Source organism: Pan troglodytes, chromosome 23, assembly GCF_028858775.2.
Source record: "Pan troglodytes isolate AG18354 chromosome 23, NHGRI_mPanTro3-v2.0_pri, whole genome shotgun sequence".
NCBI classification, from domain to species: Eukaryota; Metazoa; Chordata; class Mammalia; order Primates; family Hominidae; genus Pan; species Pan troglodytes.
This window is the reverse complement of record NC_086016.1, coordinates 23,656,221-23,676,874: the sequence shown is the minus strand read 5'-3', so window position 1 is coordinate 23,676,874 and position 20,654 is coordinate 23,656,221. Positions and strand designations below refer to the sequence as shown.

General features: G+C 47.8%; 1 protein-coding gene across 1 annotated transcript in view; it reads left to right on the top strand.

Annotated features, from left to right (window-relative positions):
• Window positions 1–20,654, top strand: part of YPEL1 (yippee like 1) — a 34,900-nt gene that overhangs the window by 10,256 nt on the left and 3,990 nt on the right. The window contains exon 2 of the mRNA XM_016939784.4: window positions 14,607–14,887. Within this exon, the coding sequence (XP_016795273.1) occupies window positions 14,771–14,887 (117 nt within the window). The 5' untranslated portion in view covers window positions 14,607–14,770. The remainder of the gene's footprint in view (window positions 1–14,606; window positions 14,888–20,654) is intronic.

The window sequence follows — 20,654 nt, the reverse complement described above, 5'->3', positions numbered from 1 at the left end:
CATTTTAGGCTGGGCACAGTGGCTCACACCTGTAATCCCAGCACTTTGGGAGGCCGAGGCGGGTGGATAATGAGGTCAGGAGATCGAGACCAGCCCAGGCAAGATAGTGAGACCCTGTCTCTACCAAAGAATACAAAAAATACAAAAAATTAGCCGGGTGTGGTGGCGGGTGCCCGTAGTCCCAGCTACTTGGGAGGCTGAGGCAGGAGAATGGCATGAACCCGGGAGATGGAGCTTGCATTGAGCCGAGATTGCGCCACTGCACTCCAGCCTGGGCGACAGAGTGAGACTCCGTCTCAAAAAAAAAAAAAAAAAAGACCATTTTAGGGCCAGGTATGGTGGCACATGCCTGTAATCCCAACACTTTGTGAGGCTGAGGCAGGTGGGTCACTTGAGGTCAGGAGGTCAAGACCAGCCTGGACAACATGGTGAAAGCCCATCTTTACTAAAAAAATATAAAATTAGCCAGGCATGATGGCACATGCCTGTAATCCCAGCTACTTGGGAGGCTGAGGCAGGAGAATCACTTGAACCCGGGAGGCAGAGGTTGCAGTGAGCCAAGATTGCACCATTGCACTCGAGCCTGGGCGGAAAGAGCGAAAGTCCATTTCAAAAAAAAAAGAAAAAGTAAAATAAAATTTTATTTTCTTAGGCTGGTGCAATGGTTCATGCCTCTAATCCCAGCACTTTGGGAGGCCAAGGTGGGTGGATGGCCCGAGCCAGGAGTTTGAGACCAGTCTGGGCAACATAGTGAAACCTTGTCTCTACAAAAAATACAGAAATGAACCAAGTGTGGTGGCGCACACCTGTCATCCCAGCTACTTGGGAGGCTGAGGTACAAGAATCACTTGAACCCGGAAGGCAGAGGTTGCAGTGAGCTGAGATCATGCCACTGCACTCCAGCCTGGGCAACAGAGTGAGACCCTGTCTCAAAACAAAAACAAAAAAAAAAAAAAAAATTTTTTTAATGAACTGTTTTTTTTTTTCCCCCAGGATGAGGTCTTGCTTTGTTACCCACGCTGGAGTGCAGTGGTGCGATCGTGGCTCACAGCAACCTCCATCTCCCGAGTTCAAGCTATTCTCCTGCCTCAGCCTCCTGAGTAGCTGGGATTGCAGGTGCCCGCCACCACGCATGGCTAATTTTAGTATTTTTAGTAGAGATGGGGTTTCACCACGTTGGCCAGGCCGGTCTCAAACTCCTGACCTCATGATTTGCCTGCCTTGGCCTCCCAAAGTGCTGGGATTATAGGTGTGAGCCACCATGCCCAGCCTTAATGAACTATTTCATAATTACAAAATACTAAATTATTTAAGCAGAGTGTGATGAGGTTTGAAGGAGGTACACGGAGCCTGTGCCTGTGGAATGTTCCTGAGGTCAAGAGGAACTGCCGCTGTGCTGTCCCTGGAGTGGGACTGGGGCTCTGGGATGGGAGACTCACTTTTCACTCAATGGAAGATCCTTTTGCCATCTCAGGACATACATGGTACTTACAGATGAGAAATGAAGATTAATAAAATGGACATGTGTATACCCAACAGCAGCTTAAAAAATAAAATCCCAGGCCAGGCGTGGTGGCTCACACCTGTAATCCCAGCACTTTGGGAGGCCAAGGCGGGTGGATCACCTGAGGTCAGGAGTTGGAGACCAGCCTGGCCAACATGGTGAAACCCTGTCTCTACTAAAAATACAAAAAATCAGCTGGGTGTGATGACGTGCACCTGTAGACCCAGCTACTCAGGAGGCTTAGGCAGGAGAATCGTTTGAACCTGGGAGGCAGAGGTTGCAGTGAGTCCAGCCTGGGGAACAGAATGAGACTCCGTCTCAAAAAAAAAAAAAAAAAATTAAAATAAAATAAAATTCCAGCTAGGCACAGTGGCTCACACCTGTAATCCTAGCACTTTGGGAGGCTGAGGTGGTGGATCACCTGAGGTCAGGAGTTTGAGACCAACCTGGCTAACACGGCAAAACCCTGTCTCTCCTAAAAATGCAAAAATTAGCTGAATGTAATGGCCTGCACCTGTAATCCCAGCTACTCGGGAGGCTGAGGCAGGAGAATGGCTTGAACCCAGGAGGCAGAGACTGCAGTGAACCGAGATCGCGCCACTGCACTCCAGCCTGGATGACAGAGTGAGACTCTGTTTCAAAAAATATTAACTAAAATCCCCCACCAGGTGCAGTGTGCACTTCTGTAGTCCCAGCTACTTGGGAGGTTGAGGCAGGAGAATCGCTTGAACACAGGAGGCAGAGGCTGCAGTGAGCTGAGATCACGCCACTGCACTCCAGCCTGGATGACAGAGTGAGACTCTGTCTCAAAAAAACAATTAATTAAATAAAATCCCCTGCCAGGCGCAGCACTCACTGCTGTAGTCCCAGCAACTCGGGAGGCTGAGGTGGGGAGATCGCTTGAACCCAGGAGTTCTGGGCTGTAATGTGCTATGCGGTTCAGTTGTCCACACTAAGTTAGGCATCAATATGGTGACCTCCCAGGAGCAGGGGACCACCAGGTTGCCTAAAGAGGGGTGAACAGGCCTAAGTTGAAAACAAAGCAGGTCAAAACTCCCATGCTGATCAGTAGTGGCATCGTGTCTGTAAATAGCCACTGCACTCCAGCCTGGGCAGCATATTTAAAAAAAAATTAATTAAAAAAAAAATCCCCCAAAAGTCGTTGCCACCCCTTCCTGCCCAGGGTCCTCACTTCCTGTGCTCTTACTCCTAACACAGGTGTCCTTTGTGGAAGGACAAGCGATGTGCACCAGTGTTGGCCCCAGAGGTTACGGACTGTGGGGTGGGGGCTGTGCGTTTTCTCCCAAAAGATGATCTGCAGTTAGGCATTCATGGCATTTAGAAATTCAAAATAAACAAAACCCTTGGCAAATGGCCACTTGTTTTTTTTTTTTTTTTTTTTTTGCCCCTGAGACAGAGTCTCACTGTGTTGCCTAGGCTGGAATGCAGTGGGCACGATGTCGGCTCACTGCAATCTCCGTCTCCCAGGTTCGAGTGATTCTCCTGGCTCAGCCCCCTGAAGTAGCTGGGATTACAGGCATGCGCCACCATGCCTGGCTATTTTTTTGTATTTTTAGTAGAGACAGGTGTTTTTTGGTTTTGGGGTTTTTTTGAGAACGAGTCTCACTCTGTTGCCCAGGCTGGAGTGCAGTGGCGTGATCTCGGCTTACTGCAACCTCCATCTCCAGGGTTCAAGCATTTCTTCTGCCTCAGCCTCCCAAGTAGCTGGGACTACAGGCACGTGCCACCACATCTGGCTAATTTTGTATTTTGAGTAGAGATGGGGTTTCACCATATTGGCCAGGCTGGTCTTGAACTCCTGACCTTGTGATCTGCCTGCCTTGGCCTCCGAAAGTGCTGGGATTACAAGCATGAGCCACCGCGCTGGCCAAATGGCCACTTTTTGAAGTGCTTTCCCTGTATGTGTATACCACGTTCTCTTTATGGACTACTATTTAGCCTTAAAAAAAGACAAGGGAATTCTGTAGTAGGCAACAACATGGATGTACCTTGAAGACGTTATGTGCTCAGTGAAATAAGCCAGGTATGGACAAACACTGCATGATTCTGCTTACATGAGGTATCTAGAGAAGTCAAATTCATGGAATCAAACATCAGGATGGTAGCTGCCAGGGGCTTGGCGGAGGAGGAAATGGGAATTTATTAATCCACAGGCATAAAGTTTCAGGTAAGGAAGATGAACGAGCCCTAGAGATCTGCTGTCCATTGTACCGAGAGTCTACAGTGTTCTGTCCACTTAAAATGTGTTCAGGACAAACAGCAATTAAAAAAAAAAATGTTGGGCTGGGCACAGTGGCTCAGGCCTGTAATCCCAGCCCTTTGGAAGGCCAAAGCAGGTGGATCACTTGAGGTCAGGAGTTGGAGACCGGCCTAGCCAACATGGCGAAACCTCTTCTCTACTAAAAATATAAAAATTAGCCAGTCATGGTGATGTGCACCTGTAATCCAAACTACTCAGGAGGCTGAGGCAGGAGAATCGCTTGAACCCAGGAGGTGGAGGTTGCAGTGAGCCAAGATCACGCCACTGTACTCCAGCCTGAGTGACAGAACGAGACTCTGTCTCAAAAAAAAAAAAAAAAGGCTGGGCATGGTGGCTCACGCCTGTAATCTCAGCACTTTGGGAGGCTGCAGCGGGCAGATCACGAGGTCAGGAGATCGAGACCATCCTGGCTAACATGGTGAAACCTCATCTCTACTAAAAATACACACAAAAAAAATTAGCCGGGCGTGGTGGCACACGCCTGTAATCCCAGCTACTCAGGAGGCTGAGGCTTGAACCCAGGAGGCGGAGGTTGCAGTGAGCTGAGATTGCGCCACTGCACTCCAGCCTGGGCAACAGTGTGAGACTCTGTCCTCCCCTCCCCCCCAAAAAAACCCAAAATGTTGGCCAGGTACAGTGGCTCACACCTGTAATCCCAGCACTTTGGGAGGCTGAGGCAGACAGATCACTTGAGGCCAGGAGTTTGAGACCAGCCTGGCCAACATGGTGAAACACCATCTCTACTAAAAATACAAAAAAATTAGCTGGGTGTGGTGGTGTGCACCTGTAGTCCCAGCTACTCTGGTGGCTGAGGCAGGAGAATTGCTTGAACCCAGAAGGCAGGGTTTGCAGTAAGCTGAGATCACACCACTGCACTCCAGTCTGGGTGACAGAGCAAGACTCTCAAAAAAAAAAAAAAAAAATCGGCCAGGCGTGGTGGCTCATGCCTATAATCCCAGCACTTTGGGAAGCCGTGGTGGGTGGGAGGCCAAGGCGGGTGGATCATGTGAGGTCAGGAGTTTGAGACCAGCCTGGCCAACATGGTGAAACCCCATCTCTACTAAAAATACAAAATTAGCTGGGCATGCTGGTGCATGCCTGTAGGCCCAGCTACTCAGGAGGCTGAGGCAGGAAAATTGCTTGAACCCAGGAGATGGAGGCTGCTGTGAGTCGAAATCATGCCATTGCACTCCAGCCTGGGTGACAGAGTGAGACTGTCTCAAAAAATCGTAGTCAGGTGTGGTGGCTGATGCCTATAATCCCAGCACTTTGGGAGGCTGGGGCGGTTAGATCACTTCAACCCAGGCGTTTGAGACCAGCTTGGGTAACAAAGTGAGACCCCATCTCTACAACAAAAAAATTAGCCAGGCGTGGTGGCATGGGCCTGTAGTGTCAGGTACTTGGGAGGCTGAGCTGGGAGGATTGCTTGAGCCCAGGAGGTCAAGGCTGCAGTGAGCTGTGACCATGCCACTGCACTCCGGCCTCGGCAACAGACTGAGACCTTGTCTCACACACACAAAAGTGATACTGCTTTTTTTTTTTTTTGATACAGAGTCTTGCTCTGTCACCCAGGCTAGAGTGCATTGGTGCTATGTCAGTTCACTGCAACCTCTGCCTCCCAGGTTCAAGTGATTCTCCTGCCTCAGCCTCCCAAGTAGCTGGGATTACAGGCACTCACCACCACGCCTGGCTAATTTTTTTTTTTTTTTTTTTTTTTTGAGATGGAGTCTCGCTCTGTCACCCACGCTGGAGTGCAGTGGTGCGATCTCGGCTCCCTGCAACCTCCGCCCCCCAGGTTCAAACGATTCTCCCACCTCAGCCTCCTGAGTAGCTGGGATTACAGGTGCGCTGTAATTTTTGTATTTTTAGTAGAGACGGGTTTCACCATCTTGGCCAGGCTGGTCTTGAACTCCTGACCTCATGATCCACCCGCCTCGGCCTCCCAAAGTGCTGGGATTCCAGGCGTGAGTCACCGCGTCCGGCCGCCTGGCTAATTTTTGTATTTTCAATAGAGACGGGGTTTCGCCATGTTGTCCAGACTGGTCTCGAGCTCCTGACCTCAAGTGATCCTCCTGCCTCACCCTCCCAAAGTGTTGGGATTACAGGCATAAGTCACCGCCCCTGGCTGATACTACTTATTTTAAAATGATGAACAAAGTGAAGGGCAGTTTCTGTAGCTCTCTACTCGAGTCACTTGGAGCAGGGATTCTGAACGCTAGAGACCTGAATACCCAGTTTGCGAATAAGTTTCCTGTCTCTCTCTTAGCTGCTTCACTTCATATTCTTAGTATCTTTGTTAAAGGGAAGTCCAGGGAAAGAAGAGAGAAATGAAAGTTTATTAATTTAAGTCTCATTTTAGTAAAAAGAGAGAAACTTAGTTGAAAATATCACAGAGATTGAGCATGAGTTCAGTAAGGAGTGAAGTCAGGACGCTTCCTTCCATGAACTGGTGCAACATGCATGGATTTGAATGAGCTACTGACAAGTTGTCACATGACATCCTCGTGCACCGTGTGGGACATGTGGATAGGAGAGCAGAGGTGGAAGTGGTGCTGGGCTCCTGGAGGGTGGTGGCCGAGCTGATACCTGTCCCCATGACCTCCCCAGGGCATGTCAGCAAGTTTCATGGAAGAGATGCCAGATGGAAGAGATGGCAGGGTTCAGATTCATGAAGGGCCCAGTAGTTCAGGGCAATAGATAAGATCTAATAAAATGTACTGTGTTAACGCTAAATGTGAGGTCTTCTTGATTCTAAGAAACCCAAGAGAAAATTTCAGGATTGGCACAAGATGACTTAATAGCAGCTAGTAAGAAAAAGAGTTTAAGGTTTGGGGAAATCACCCATCAGGAATATCCAATATAGGCAGACTTTTTCAGAAATTCTTTAACAAAATGTTGGAGAAAGAAATGGACTTCATTTAGAAGATGGTGTGTGTGTGTATTTACACGTGTATACCTTTGTACAGAAATTTCCTCCACAAAATTCCTGCTAGATGGTCATCTCTGTTGATAAATGTGATGAACTGTGGATTTTGTTTATGAAATCGGATCCAGCTTGGTTTCTCTCCTGCAGATGTGCTTGGTCCAGCAGTATTCCCCTGGGAACTGTTCTCCAGGCGCTGCAGAGCTCCTCTGTGCTGTCTGTATCCACCTGTGGTCTGTTTCCGGGCTCTCTTTCATGTCACATTGACCTGTTTTTGTATCTTATGCCAGTCTTTTTTCTTTTATTTATTTATTTATATTATTATTTTTTTTTGATGGAGTCTCGCTCTGTCGCCCAGGCTGGAGTGCAGTGGTGCGATCTCAGCTCACTGCAAGCTCCACCTCCTGAGTTCACGCCATTCTCCTGCCTCAGCCTCCCAAGTAGCTGGGACTACAGGCGCCCACCACCACGCCCCGCTAAATTTTTTTGTATTTTTAGTAGAGATGGGGTTTCATTGTGTTAGCCAGGATGGTCTCCATCTCCTGACCTCATGATCCACCCGCCTTGGCCTCCCAAAGTGCTGGGATTACAGGCGTGAGCCACTGCACCCAGACTCAGACTCTTTGTTGTTGTTGTTGTTGTTGTTTTGTTTTGTTTTGTTTTGAGACAGAGTCTCACTCATTACCTAGGCTAAGTCCAGTGGCACAATCTCTGCTCATTGCAGCCTCGACCCCTTGGGCTCAAGCAATCCTCCCACTTCAGCCTCCCTAGTAGCTGGGACCACAGACACGTGACACCACACTTGGCTAATTGAAAAACACTTTTTTTTGCGTAGAGACAGGGTCTCACTGTTGCACAGGCTGGTCTCAAACTCCTGGGCTCAAGCAATCCTCCTGCCTTGGCCTCCCAAAGTGCTGGGATGACAAGTGTGAGCCACTATGTCCAGCCTTTGCCCCACTTCTTGAAAGATATTTTCACTGAATGTAAAATCTGAGATATCAGTTATTATCTTTCAGAATCATAATTGTCCCTTTCTCTGCTGCCTTTTGGGCTCTTGTTTTACCTGGGAGCTTATTCTGTTGAACAGGTCATTTTTCCTTCCTCTGGACACTTTTAAGACTTTTTTCCCCTTTATCTTTGGTGTTCTGCAGTTTCATTATTTGTCTAGCTGTGGCTTTATTTTTATTTATCCTGCTTTAGGACTGTTGGGCTTTTTAAGTCTGTGGATTAGTAGCTTTTCCTTAATTCTGGAGAATCCACAATCAGCAATTATTCACAAAGCGCCTCTACCCCATTTTCTTCTTGCCTCAACCTTCTGAAATCCAAATAAATGTCATCTCTCCCTGCTTCACATCTCTTAGTTTAAGACTCATATTTCCACCTTCCTCACTGTTTTTTTTTTTTTTTTTTTTTTTTTGAGACGGAGTATTGCTCTGTTACCCAAGGCTGGAGTGCAGTGGCGCAATCTCAGCTCACTGCAACCTCCGCCTCCCGGGTTCAAGCAACTCTCCTGCCTCAGCCTCCTGAGTAGCTGAGACTACAGACAGACACCACCACGCCCGGCTAATTTTTGTATTTTTAGTAGAGACGGGGTTTCACCGTGTTGGCCAGGCTGGTCTCGAACTCCTGACCTTGTGATCCGCCCCGCCCCCCCAGCCCCGGCCTCCCAAAGTGCTGGGATTACAGGCGTGAGCCAGCGTGCCCGGCCTCTCACTCTTCTTTATTCAGCATAATTTATTCTGACGTATCTTCAGTGTAGGTATTCTCTTTTTATTCTCCTATTCCTGTTAAACCCATTGGGCTGAATGCTGTTTATTTCTAGAATGTCTACACCTGTTTTTCTGCAAGGTCATTTTTTTTCTCGTTTGCTGTTCGTTACATATACTCTCAAGCTCATCAGTTCCCTCCGGGAGTACAGTTAAGTGGAGGAGCCTCATGGTCTGCCTCAGGTCTTTGAGATGTTGAGTCTCTGGATCTGGTCCTGCTGCGGGCCTTTTCTGTCCTTGCTCATGGGGCATTGTTTCTGTGAATGTGTGGTTACTTTTGACTGCATTACTCATTGTCCTGGAAAAATGACTTTGTGGGAATTTTTCAGACCTAGGATAAAGATGCTTCCTCCAAACTAGGTTTATGCTTCCTTCTGCCAGGTACCTCAGGGCGCTGTCAGCCTAAAGCCATTTTAAACTAAATCCATCAACTGTGAGGTTTTGGAATCTTCTCACTGGTGTGAATTTGGGCCATAAGTCCTGTGAGGGCTGTCCTATGATCACTGCTCTGTGGGGTGGGGACCAGCCTTAGAGTTCTCATCGGAAGCCCGGGGTGGCTGGATGGGGGCAGATGTTTTCAGGGCAAGAGCGGCTTGGCTCGCCTCTCTGGTTTCTGCCTCCCCAGATGGTGTCTGGCAGCTCCTCACTGTCTTGTCAGCCCCTGGATGCCTTTAAGAAAACATCCTTTTATTTTGTCAGCATTTTTGGTACTTCTCAGTGGGAGGGCTGGTCCAAGTATTTGGCTTATCATAGTTTTACAAAAAGTTGGTTTCTATGAAATCTTAAGTCACCTCTTTTTTAAAAATGTACCTTTTAGTCTGGGCGCAGTGGCTCACTCCTGTAATCCCAGCACTCTGGGAAGCCGGGGCAGGCAGATCACTTGAGGCCAGGAATTTGAGACCAGCCTGGACAACATGGTGAAACCCCGTCTCTACTAAAAATACAAAAATTAGTCAGGTGTAGGGCCAGGCGCAGTGGCTCACGCCTGTAATCCCAGCACTTTGGGAGGCCAAGGCAGGTGGATCAACTCAGGTTGGGAGTTCGAGACCAGCCTGACCAACATGGAGAAACCTCGTCTCTACTAAAAATACAAAATTAGCTGGGTGTGGTGGCGCATGCCTGTAATCCCAGTGCTCGTGAGGCTGAGACAGGAGAATCACTTGAACCCGGGCGGTGGAGGTTGCGGTGAGCCAAGATCGTGCCATTGCACTCCAGCCTGGGCAATAAGAGCGAAACTCTGTCTCAAAAAAAAAAAAAAAAAGAAAAGAAAAAGAAAAATTAGGTGTGGTGGCACGTGCCAGTAGTCCCAGCTACTCAGGAGGCTGAGGCAGGAGAATCACTTGAACCTGGGAGGCGGAGGTTGCAGTGAGCGCAGATGGTGCCATTGCACTCCAGCCTGGGCGACAGAGATTCCATCTCAAAAAAATAAATTAAAAAAAACTAAAAATCTACCTTTTATGTTTTTTATTTGAACTATACATAGTAAGCAGCGTGGGTTTTTTTTGTTTGTTGTTGTTGTTGTTGTTGTTTTTTCTTGAGATGGAGTCTCACTCTGTCTCCAGGCTGGAGTGCAGTGGTGCAATCTCGGCTCACTGCAGCCTCCACCTCCCGGGTTCAAGTGATTCTCCTGCTTCAGCCTCCCGAGTAGCTGGTACTACAGGCGCACGCCACCACGCCCAGCTAATATTTGTATTTTTAATAGAGACGGGGTTTTCACCATGTTGGCCAGGATGGTCTCGAACTCCTGACCTGGCGATCTGCCCGCCTCAGCCTCCCAAAGTGCTGGGATTACAGATGTGAGCCACCACACCCAGCCTTAATAGTTTTTTTGTCTAGTTATACTTTTAGAGAACTTGAAACCCATTAATGCACATGTACATACATAATCCACACATATATGTATATGTATGTGTGTGTGTGTATATGGCATATCCATTTTATCCATTTATCCACATACTATACATACATGCCTTACACTATAGTTTCCTGAAGCTTACATCACAGGCACAGTCATGTCCACATTCCAGTAATGCTTATCATTCCACGACCCATATGGCTTAATGTATGCTTTAGTTTTCAGAATATATCACTTACTCCTATGAATCAGTAAGGAAAGGACCAGCAGCTAATAGAAAAGGTGACAAAGATTTGAAAAGGAGGAACCATAAAAGGTGCCCACCTGTATGGTCAGGTTGAAGCAAACTAAAGCCACAATGAGATGCTGCTGCCTTATACCTGCCAGGCAGCAGAAGTGTTAAAATTTGACCATATCAAGTTGGCGGGATAAAGATCAGCAGGGACTCATGTTCGCTGCTGGCAGGATGACCTTGTCACCAGCACTTGGGAGGTGCTGCTGTGTGCACGGGCATCTGCTCCTGGGATTGTTCCAACGAAACACCTGCCTGTGCGGCTCAGGAGAGGTGACGGCGACAGCAGCACCATTTAGTAGCCAGCCTGGGAGCCGATACACATCCACACCCAATCAGTGGCTGCATGCAGTGTATCTGACAGGACACCAGGTGAAGGGGGCCCAGCTGCACATGGGGACAGAGGCAGACTTGGCTGCACGTCAGCAGAGAAGTCTCACAGCATCGTCGGTGTCAAGTTCAAAACACGGAACACGCAGCAGTGTGGCTCAGGGCCACACACGGGGCACAGCCATCAGGACAAGCAAAGACCAAGAAGCACCAAGTCCAAGTTAGGCAGCATCTCAGGCCGGGGCCCCAAGGAAGGGCACAGCAGCGCCGTGGTGACCGGGTCCCAGTTCCATCCTGGGTGGCGGCCACCGGCCGTTTGTGTCTTCACACGATTACAAACGCTGCGTTCTGCCCACGCACATCTTCAGTCCCAGATGTGAGAAGGTGACCCTCTAATGCAGGCGTGCCTGCGCAGGTGGGGGGCAGACGCCGTCCTGGGTGTCATCCCACGGAAGGGCACAGGACAGGCTGCTGCCGGAGCAGAGGTCACATGGGGTGGGGGGCGGTGGGGGGGTGCATCTCAGGAGGAGCAGGTGTGAGGACACTGCTGGCGCTTGGCTCTTCTTCCCAGCCCCGTGCTCTCGAATTTGGGGAAACCCTTGCTCTTCTGTTTGGCCTGAAAGAAAATCCGGTGTGCCTGACTCTCTGCAGGCCCCTTGTCACAGGCCAGGCTGGGGTGGTGCCACCAGGAAAACTTGGCGCACGTCCTGTTGCCGATGATGGCAGCATCAGTCATGGACTTAACCTTCTTTTGTTAATGAGACCTTAGAAATGTAAAAATGATACACTCTTCTTTAAAATAATTGTAGTCAGTACACATAACTCTTACCATCTTAACCATTTCTAAGTGTACAGTTCAGTGACATTAAATATATTCACATTTTTGTACAGCCATCGCCACCCTCCAACCTCCAGAATTCTTCATGTTGCAAAACTGAAACACCGCACCCATGAAGCGGGGACTCCCCTGCCCCTGGCAGCTCTTTCTGTCTCTGAGTCCCACTACTATAAGTACCTCATACAATATTTGTCCTTTGTGACTGGCTTACTTCACTGAGCATAGTGTCCTCAGGGTTCCTCCATGCTGTAGCTGTGAAAGGAGTCCCCTCCTGTTAAAGGCTGGATAACATTCCACTGTATGCAGATGCCATATTTTGATCATGAGAATGCCCGTTTGTGGAGGGACACACTGTGGCTTCCCCCTCGTGGCTGTTGTGGATAATGTCGCTGTGAGCATGGGTGTGCAGACATGGCTTTGAGACCCTGTTTTCAGTTCTCGTGGATTTATACGAGCAGTGGAATTGCTGGAGCCCATGGTAATTCTATATTTCATTTTTTGAGGAATTACCATACTGTTTCCCATAGTGCCTCCAGCATTTTACATTTTTACCCTCAATGCACAAGGCTCCAATTCCTCCACATCCTCACCAACGCTTATTTTCCGTGTGTGCGCGTTGATAGTAGCCGTCCTAGAGGGTGTGTGGTGGTGTCTCAACGTGGTCCTTGTCTGCCTCCCTCAGGATCAGTGACATGGAGCACCTTTTCACGTGCTTGTGGGCCATCTGTATATCTTCTTCGGAGAAATGTTTATATAAGTCCTTTGTCCATTTTTAATCAGATTGGGGTTGTTTTGTTGAGTTGTAGGAGTTTCTTAAACATATTCTAATAACTATATAGAATATAGATATATAGGTCCTTTGTCCATTTTTTAATCAGATTGTGTTTCTTTTTGCTGAGTTTTTTTTAACATATTCTAACAACTAGAATATATAGAGAATATAGATACATAGGTCCTTTATCCATTTTCTTTCTTTTTTTTTTTTTTTTTTTTTTTTTTGAGATGTAGTCTCACTCTGTCGCCCAGGCTGGAGTGCAGTGATATGGTCTCGGCTCACTGCAACCGCTGCCTCCTGGGTTCAAGCAATTCTGCTGCCTCAGCCTCCCAAGTAGTTGGGACTACAGGCACCCGCCACCACGCCCAGCTAATTTTTTGTATTTTTAGTAGAGACGGGGTTTCACCATGTTGACTAGGGTGGTCTCGATCTCCTGACCTAGTGATCCACCTTCCTCGGCCTCCCATAATGCTGGGATTACAGGCGTGAGCCACCATGCCGGGCCCACGCCCGGCCCTTTATCCATTTTTTAACCTGTTTGTTTGTTTTGCTGAGTTGTAGTTGTTTTTTTTTTTTTTTTGACATATTCCAATAACTAGGATATATAGAGAATATGGATATATAGAGAATATGTATAGAGAGAATATAGAATATATGTATTCTAGATATTAACACCTTATCAGGTATATGATTTAAAAACATTTTCCCTCATTCTCTGGGTTGCCTCTGTTGATAGTATCCTTTGAAGCACAAAAGTTTTTATTTATTTATTTAGAGACAGGGTTTCACTCTGTTGCTCAGGCTGGAGTGCAGTTGGACGATCTCAGCTCACTTGAGCCTCAACTTCCCAGGCTCAAGCCATCCTCCCACCTCAGCTATCCCAAGTAGCTGGGACCACAGGCACAGGGACCACACCCAGCTAATTTTGTGTATTTTTAGTTGAGATGAGGTATTGCTTTGTTGCCCAGGCTGGTTTTGAGTTCCTGGGCTCAAGTGGTCCACCCACCTCAGCCTCCCAAAGTGCTGGGACCACAGGCGTGAGCACTGCACCGAGCCAGAAGTTTTGAATTTTTACGAAGTCTAATGTGTCTATTTTTCTTTTGCTGCCCATGCTTTTGGTATCGTATCCAAGAGATAATTGCCACATCCAATGTCATGAAGCTTTTCCCCTGTGTTTCCTTCTAAGAGTTTTATAGTCTTAGCTCTCACATTTAGGTCTTTTATTTTGAGTTAATTTGTATACGGTGTTAGGTAAGAGTCCAACTTTATATTTTTGCAGGTGCATATCCAGTTGTTGTGACACCATTTGTTGAAAGACTGTCCTTTCCCCATTGAATGGTCTTGACACCCTGTTGAAGATCATGTGACCATACATAAGGGTTTATTTCAGGACTGGAATTTCTTAAAGATTAAATAATACTGGATCCATCACTCACATTCCTCAATGTCCTGGTGCTCTGCGTGGTGAATTCCCGGATTCGGGGTGGGGTGCATCCAGCCCTGCCACCGGGCCCACTCACCGGGAGTCTTGGTTCCGCCTCTCCTTTCATGTTTCCCAAAGCCAAACCTGGTATAAGAAGAATTTGAATCAATGTTTTTCTCAAATTATTTGCATGTAAAAGGAGTTCATTTTTTCACTTCCAACTAAATGTAAAGTGGTTAAGCAGTGGCATGGTGTCAGTGTTCATTTTGTCTACAATTGATACTAAAGAGTTGGATCTTGGTCAGGCGCAGTGGTGCTTGTAATCCCAGCACTTTGGGAGGCCAGGCTTGGTGGCGTGTGCCTGTAATCCCAGCTACTCAGAGGCTGAGGTAGGAGAATCGCTTGAACCCAGGAGGAGGAGGTTGCAGCGAGCTGAGATTGCGCCACTGCACTCCAGCCTGGGCAACAGAGCGAGACTCCATCTCAAAAAAAAAAAAAAATTCTAGTCCTGCCACCCCCCCCACCCTGCGTGTTGCTTCACAACACATGAATCCCATATGTACCTGCTTCACACGCATGTTCTCTCTGTAACCCACCACTTTGTCTGATTGGTTGGCAGGTTACGTTTTTCTCTCGTCCCAGCTGTGTGGACAGTGCCACACGCCCTCCTGGACAACGACGGCTCTTGCGTGCATTTTCCAGTGTTGCTTTTGTCAGAGAGGCCAGCAGAGCCACGGTTCTTCCAGAACCAGCCCTGAGCTGAGTGAGGAGTGCCCAGGAGAGATGGTGAAAATGACAAAGTCCAAAACTTTCCAAGCGTATCTGCCGAACTGTCACCGAACGTACAGCTGTATCCACTGCAGAGCACACCTGGCCAATCATGACGAGCTCATCTCCAAGGCAAGTGGCTTATGCCAAAAAATTGATGGCACAATGATTATCTGTCATTGTGGTACCTACATAGTGGAAGAATATTTAAGCATCACATGACTTCCTGAGTCTGCTGTGTCCTGAACGTGTAGAGCCTTCTAGGCAGCATTGGTGAGCGTTTTGTGCATGGTTAAGTGTGGCTGTGCCACGATCTCAGATGCGATCCTGGCATGCTGGGCGGTTTTCCAGGGCCAGGCAGCTGGCACTCCCAGGGATTACGAGGGGCAAGGTGAATCACTTGTTACTCACAGCAGAAAGCCAGAGAGGACTGAATGAGCAAAAGAAGTCTAGAAAAATCTGTGGAAATAGTTTAATAATAAGAGTATTAAGAAATTTTAAAAACTCAGCATGGTTAAGAAGGAAAGGGGTTGCTCAGAAAAATGCCCCAGAGGGTGTGGCTGCGTTTGTAGGGTGTGTAGGAGCCCTGGGTGAAGCTCTGGCTGGTCTCTGTGCACAGAACCCATGAGCAGCCTTGAAGATGTAAACAAGATCCCCTGGCCCCTCCTTACTGTGCTGAGCTCCTCATTAGCAGTGTGTGGCGTTGATCATCAACCAGTTGTGAACATTTAAACAGGCCAAACATCATGGAGGAGCTGATGCTCACTCGGAATGACAGTGTTCTCCACCCATCCTCAGGTCATGACCTCCCCCCAGCCTCAGGTCATGACCTCCCCGCATCCTCACACGTCATGACCACTGATCCTCAGGTCACGACCTCCCACATCCTCACAGGTCATGACCTCCCCCATGTTCAATTCATGACTTGCACCCATCCTCACGGATCATTACCTCCACTCATCCTTATAGGTCATGACCTCCCCCCATCCTCACAGGCCGTGACCTCCCCCCATCCTCAGGTCATGACGTCTCCCCATCTTCACAGGTCACGACCACTTTGGGAACAAAGTTTATCAGGAAGTTGTGCCTTTCAGGAATCTTTTCTTCTTTTTTTAAATAGGTATTTTATTTACTTTTATTTTTTCTTGTAGAGACAGGGTTTTACCATGTTGCCAAGGCTGGTCTTGTACTCCTGGCCTCAAGCGATCCTCCTGCCTTGGCCTCCCAAAGTGCTGTGATTATAGGTGTGAGTCACCACGCCCAGCCAGGAATCTCTTAGGTTTCCTGTTTAACTCAAGAACATTTACCTGCTTGTATTTTCACTAGGTAATAGTGAGAGGCTCCTCATTTCTGTTCATCATCTGAGATAGAAACTGTTGAACGAGGCAGAGTTTCTCTGCTCTCTCATTGCCTCTGGGGCTCCTGTGTGCACTGGGAAGTGTGAGGTGAGAAGTGGAAGGAGCCAGGCACCCCATTTCCTCGGTGTTTTCTGAGGTAGGCTTAGTGTGTAAAATGACATGAGGTAATGAGAGGCGGAGCTGCTCTGGGCCCCCGGGTAGGGGCAGTGAAGCTTGTGGCCTTGTGGAGCCCCGTGACACCTGTGTGTTGGCCATGACCTAAGCAGGTGACCTGAGCACTGACAGGTGGTCAGTGTCCGGCCCCATGCATGGTTTTGTTTCGGAAGCATGCCAGGTGTGTTCCTTGCTACATGGTCAAAAGGAATTTGAGATGCTTCTGTTGAACAGCCTGGAGGTCATCAATGAGCTGTTTTAAAAATTGTATCAGCTGGGCGTGGTGGCTCACCCCTGTAATCCCAGCACTTTGGGAGACCGAGGTGGGCGGATCACTTGAGGTCAGGAGTTTGAGACCAGACCAGCCTGACCAACATGGAGAAACCCCGTCTCTACTTAAAAAAATACAAAATTAGCCGGGTGTGGTGGCACATGCCTGTAATCCCAGCTACTTGGGAGGCTGAGGCAGGAGAATCGTTTGAACCTGGGAGGCAGAGGTTGCAGTGAGCCAAGATCGCGCCATTGCACTCCAGCCTGGGCAACAAGAGCGAAACTCTGTCTAAAAAAAAAAAAAAAAAAAAAAAAATTGTATCAAGAATAGAAGCCTGGCTGGGCATGGTGGCTTATACTTGTAATCCCAGAACTTTGGAAGGCCGAGATGGGTGGATCACTTGAGGTCAGGAGTTCAAGACCAGCATGGCCAACATGGTAAAACACTGTCTCTATTAATAAAGTACAAAAAAATTAGCTGGGCATGGTGGCACACACCTGTAATCCCAGCTATTTGGGAGACTGAGACATGAGAATTGCTTCAACCTGGGAGGCAGAGGTTGCAGTGAGCTGAGATCACACCACTGCACTCCAGCCTGGGTGACAGAGTAAGACTCTGTCTCAAAAAAAAAAAAAAAAAGGCAGAAGCCTGCTCAGAAGTCATTTGGTGCCAAATGAGCATTTCAGGATGAAAAAAAGTGCCGAGAACTAAGCTCTCTGAGCACACAGGCCACCAGGAAGGATCAGACCTCGTGCCTCCATGGATGATGGGCCGGGCGAGGTGGCAAGATGACGACTAGAGTGAGCTTTTCTCCCTTCCGTGGTGATTCTGATGAGGATTCATTGAGACCATCGAGAACACCTGCCACGCAGAACAGAATCCAGTACCTGCGAGGCGAGAGGCACTGTCTTCACAGCCTCTAAGTTTGTATTTGTCACTAACAAGGGATCCCCTGGCTCGAGGGAGCCTGTTGCTGTTGTAGGCAGCTCTGGTTACTAGAAGGCTCCATCTACTTAGCAAACTCTGATCTGTGGTCCAAATCTGCCACACCACCTGTTTATGCAAAGTTTTAATAGATCACAGCTGTGCTCATCTGTTTACAGAGTAATTAGAACAGGGACCATATGTCCTCCAAAGCCTAAACTACTTATCTCCTGGCCCTAATTTACAGGAGGAGTTTGCTGGCTCCAACTCTGATAAGACAGCTCTGAATCTGAATCACAGAGCTGCTCTTGTCTCTGAGCCAAACCCTATTTAAAAATAAGGAGTTTCAGAGTAGGTGAGAATTAGGAAATTCAGTCCAGAAAATTGAAGACTGATGAGGATGTGGGAAAAGTCTATAAGATGATTATTAGTTAAACTGAACATAGAATAATATTCCTAATCCCAGAATGCCACTTAAGGGAATACTCATTTTTAAGCCTGAATGCTGAGGAAAAAGAGCCTCCCCAGATCTCAACAGCTTAAAACACAGGTTTAGTTCATGCTCAGGTGAGAAGTCTACCAGGGACAACTGGGGGCTCTGGTTTTTTGTTGTTGCTGTTGTTGTTGTTTGAGATGGAGCCTTGCTTTGTCGCCCAGGCTGGAGTGCAGTGGTGCCATCTCCACTCACTGCAACCTCTGTCTCCCGGGTTCAAGCAAGTCTTCTGCCTCAGCCTTCTGAGTAGCTGGGACTACAGGTGTGCGCCACCACACCAGGCTAATTTTTTGTATTTTTAGTAGAGGGGGTTTCACCATGTTGTCCAGGCTGGTCTCGAACTCCTGGCCTCAAGTGATCCTCCCACTTTGGCCTCCGAAAGTGCTGGGATTATAGGCATGAGGCACTGTGCCAGGTCCTTTTAATTTTTTTTTAATTATATATTGCTCATAATCACATTAAAATAATGTGTATGTATAAACGAGGAGACTTGCTTCTTCCTCCTGCCTTGTCCGGCTCCATTCCTTGGAGATGTCACTGTTAATAGTTTGACATCTGTTGTCTTTATTTTGTTTTAATAGAAACACATTTTTCACTTTAAATAAAGGGCTCAAATGACACTCACTTTACAGCTAACTTTTCCTCACTTAGTATTTTATGACTTTTATGACTATTTTTATTTTTATATATTTATTTATTTATTTTTAGACAGGGCTTCTCCTGTCACCCAGGCTGGAGTGCAATGGCATAATCTCAGCTCACTGCAACCTCCACCTCTCATGCTCAAGCGATTCTCCTGCCTCAGCCTCCCAAGTAGCTGGGAGTACAGGCTCACAGCCACCATGCCCTGCTAATTTTTGTATTTTTTGTAGGGACAGGGTTTTGCCATGTTGCCTAGCCTGGTCTTGAACTCCTGACCTCAGGTGATCCACCCACCCTGGCCTCTCAAAGTGCTGGGATTACAGCCATGGTGCCTAGCCTATGACTGTTTTTCCATATCTGCTCCTACCTTCCCATCCCCTGCATGAGGCCCATATGCGGATGCAGTTGCTTACTCACTTATGGATGAGTACCTGACTTCCAGGTTAAATTTTTTTTTTTTTTTTTTTTTTGTGAGACGGAGCCTGACTCAGTAGCCCAGTCTGGAGTGCAGTGGCGCGATCTCGGCTCACTGCAACCTCTGCCTCCCGGGTCCCGGTTCAAGCAATTCTCCTGCCTCAGCCTCCTGAGTAGCTGGGATTATAGGCACGCACCACCATGCCCAGCTAATTTTTGTATTTTTAGTAGGGACGGGGTTTCACCATGTTGGCCAGGCTGGTCTTGAACTCCTGAACTTGTGATCTGCCTGCCTCAGCCTTGCAAAGTACTGGGATTACAGGCATGAACCACCGCGCCCAGCCTTTCTTAAAATTTTTTTTGAGGCAGAGTTTCACTCTAGTCGCCCAAGCTGGAGTGCAATGGCGCGATCTTGGCTCACTGCAACCTCCCCCTCCCAGGTTCAAGCAATTCTCCTGCCTCAGCTTCCTGAGTAGCTGGGAATACAGGCACCCTCCACCATGCCCAGCTAATTTTTATATTTTTATTAGAGACGGGATTTCTCCATGTTGGCCAGGCTTGTCTTAAAATCCTGACCTCAGGTGATCCACCCACCTCGGCCCCCCAAAGTGCTGGGATTACATGCGTGAGCCACCGCGCCTGGCCTATTTATGTTTTTTAGAGGCAGGTTCTTGCTCTGTCCCCCAGGCTGGAGTGCAGTGGTGTAATCATGGCTCTCGAACTCCTGAGCTCAAGCAATCCTCCTGCCTCAGCCCGTTTTTGTTGTTGTTGTTGTTGTTGTTTGTTTTCCTAATTATGAACACTGTAACCTGTGACCATTCCTGTCACATTTCCTTATATACTCAAGCTGGTTTGTTGTTTACAGTAAATTCTTAGAAGTGGGACTGCTGGGTCCTATAGTGTGTGCCTTTTCCACTTCGATATTGTCAAATCGTGTTTCAGTCACACTCCTCATAGCCTTTTGCCTTTGTTAGGTCAAAAACCCCAAAAAAGGGCTGGGCATGGTGGTTCATGCCTGCCAATATAAAACCATCTTTGTTTTATACAGAAATGTTGCTTTCCTGTTTTCTTTCCAATGAAATTTAGATATGAAAATCTGACAGTGTACATCATGTATGACATATGCGGTTTCCTTTGTGGGAGTGGTATTGAGCGAGCATCTCTTACCAGCTCACCTAAGACATTTTTAAATGACAGCCTCCATTATAAACTGTAATGTAAGCCAGGCGCAGTGGCTCACGCCTGCAATCCCGTCACTTGGGGAGGCCGAAGCAGGCAGATTACTTCAGTCCAGGAGTTCGAAACCAGCCTGGCCAACATGGCGAAACCCCATCTCTAAAATATCCTATCTCTAAAGATACAAAAATTAGCTGGGCCTAGTGGCATGTGCCTGTAGTCCTAGCTACTGGAGAGGCTGAGGCAGGAGAATTGCTTGAACCCTGGAGGCAGAGGCTGCAGTGAGTCCAGATGGTGCCACTGCACTCCAGCCTGAGTGACAAAGTGACACTCCATCTCAAAACCCCAACTCCCCCCAAAATTTTTGATTTGGTTTGCATTTCTTTGATTATGTTTGAGGTCGATTGAGACTTGAGGCTGGCACTGGAGCAGGCGTTCCCACCTGTCCTGTGAGGGCAAAGGTCGTGG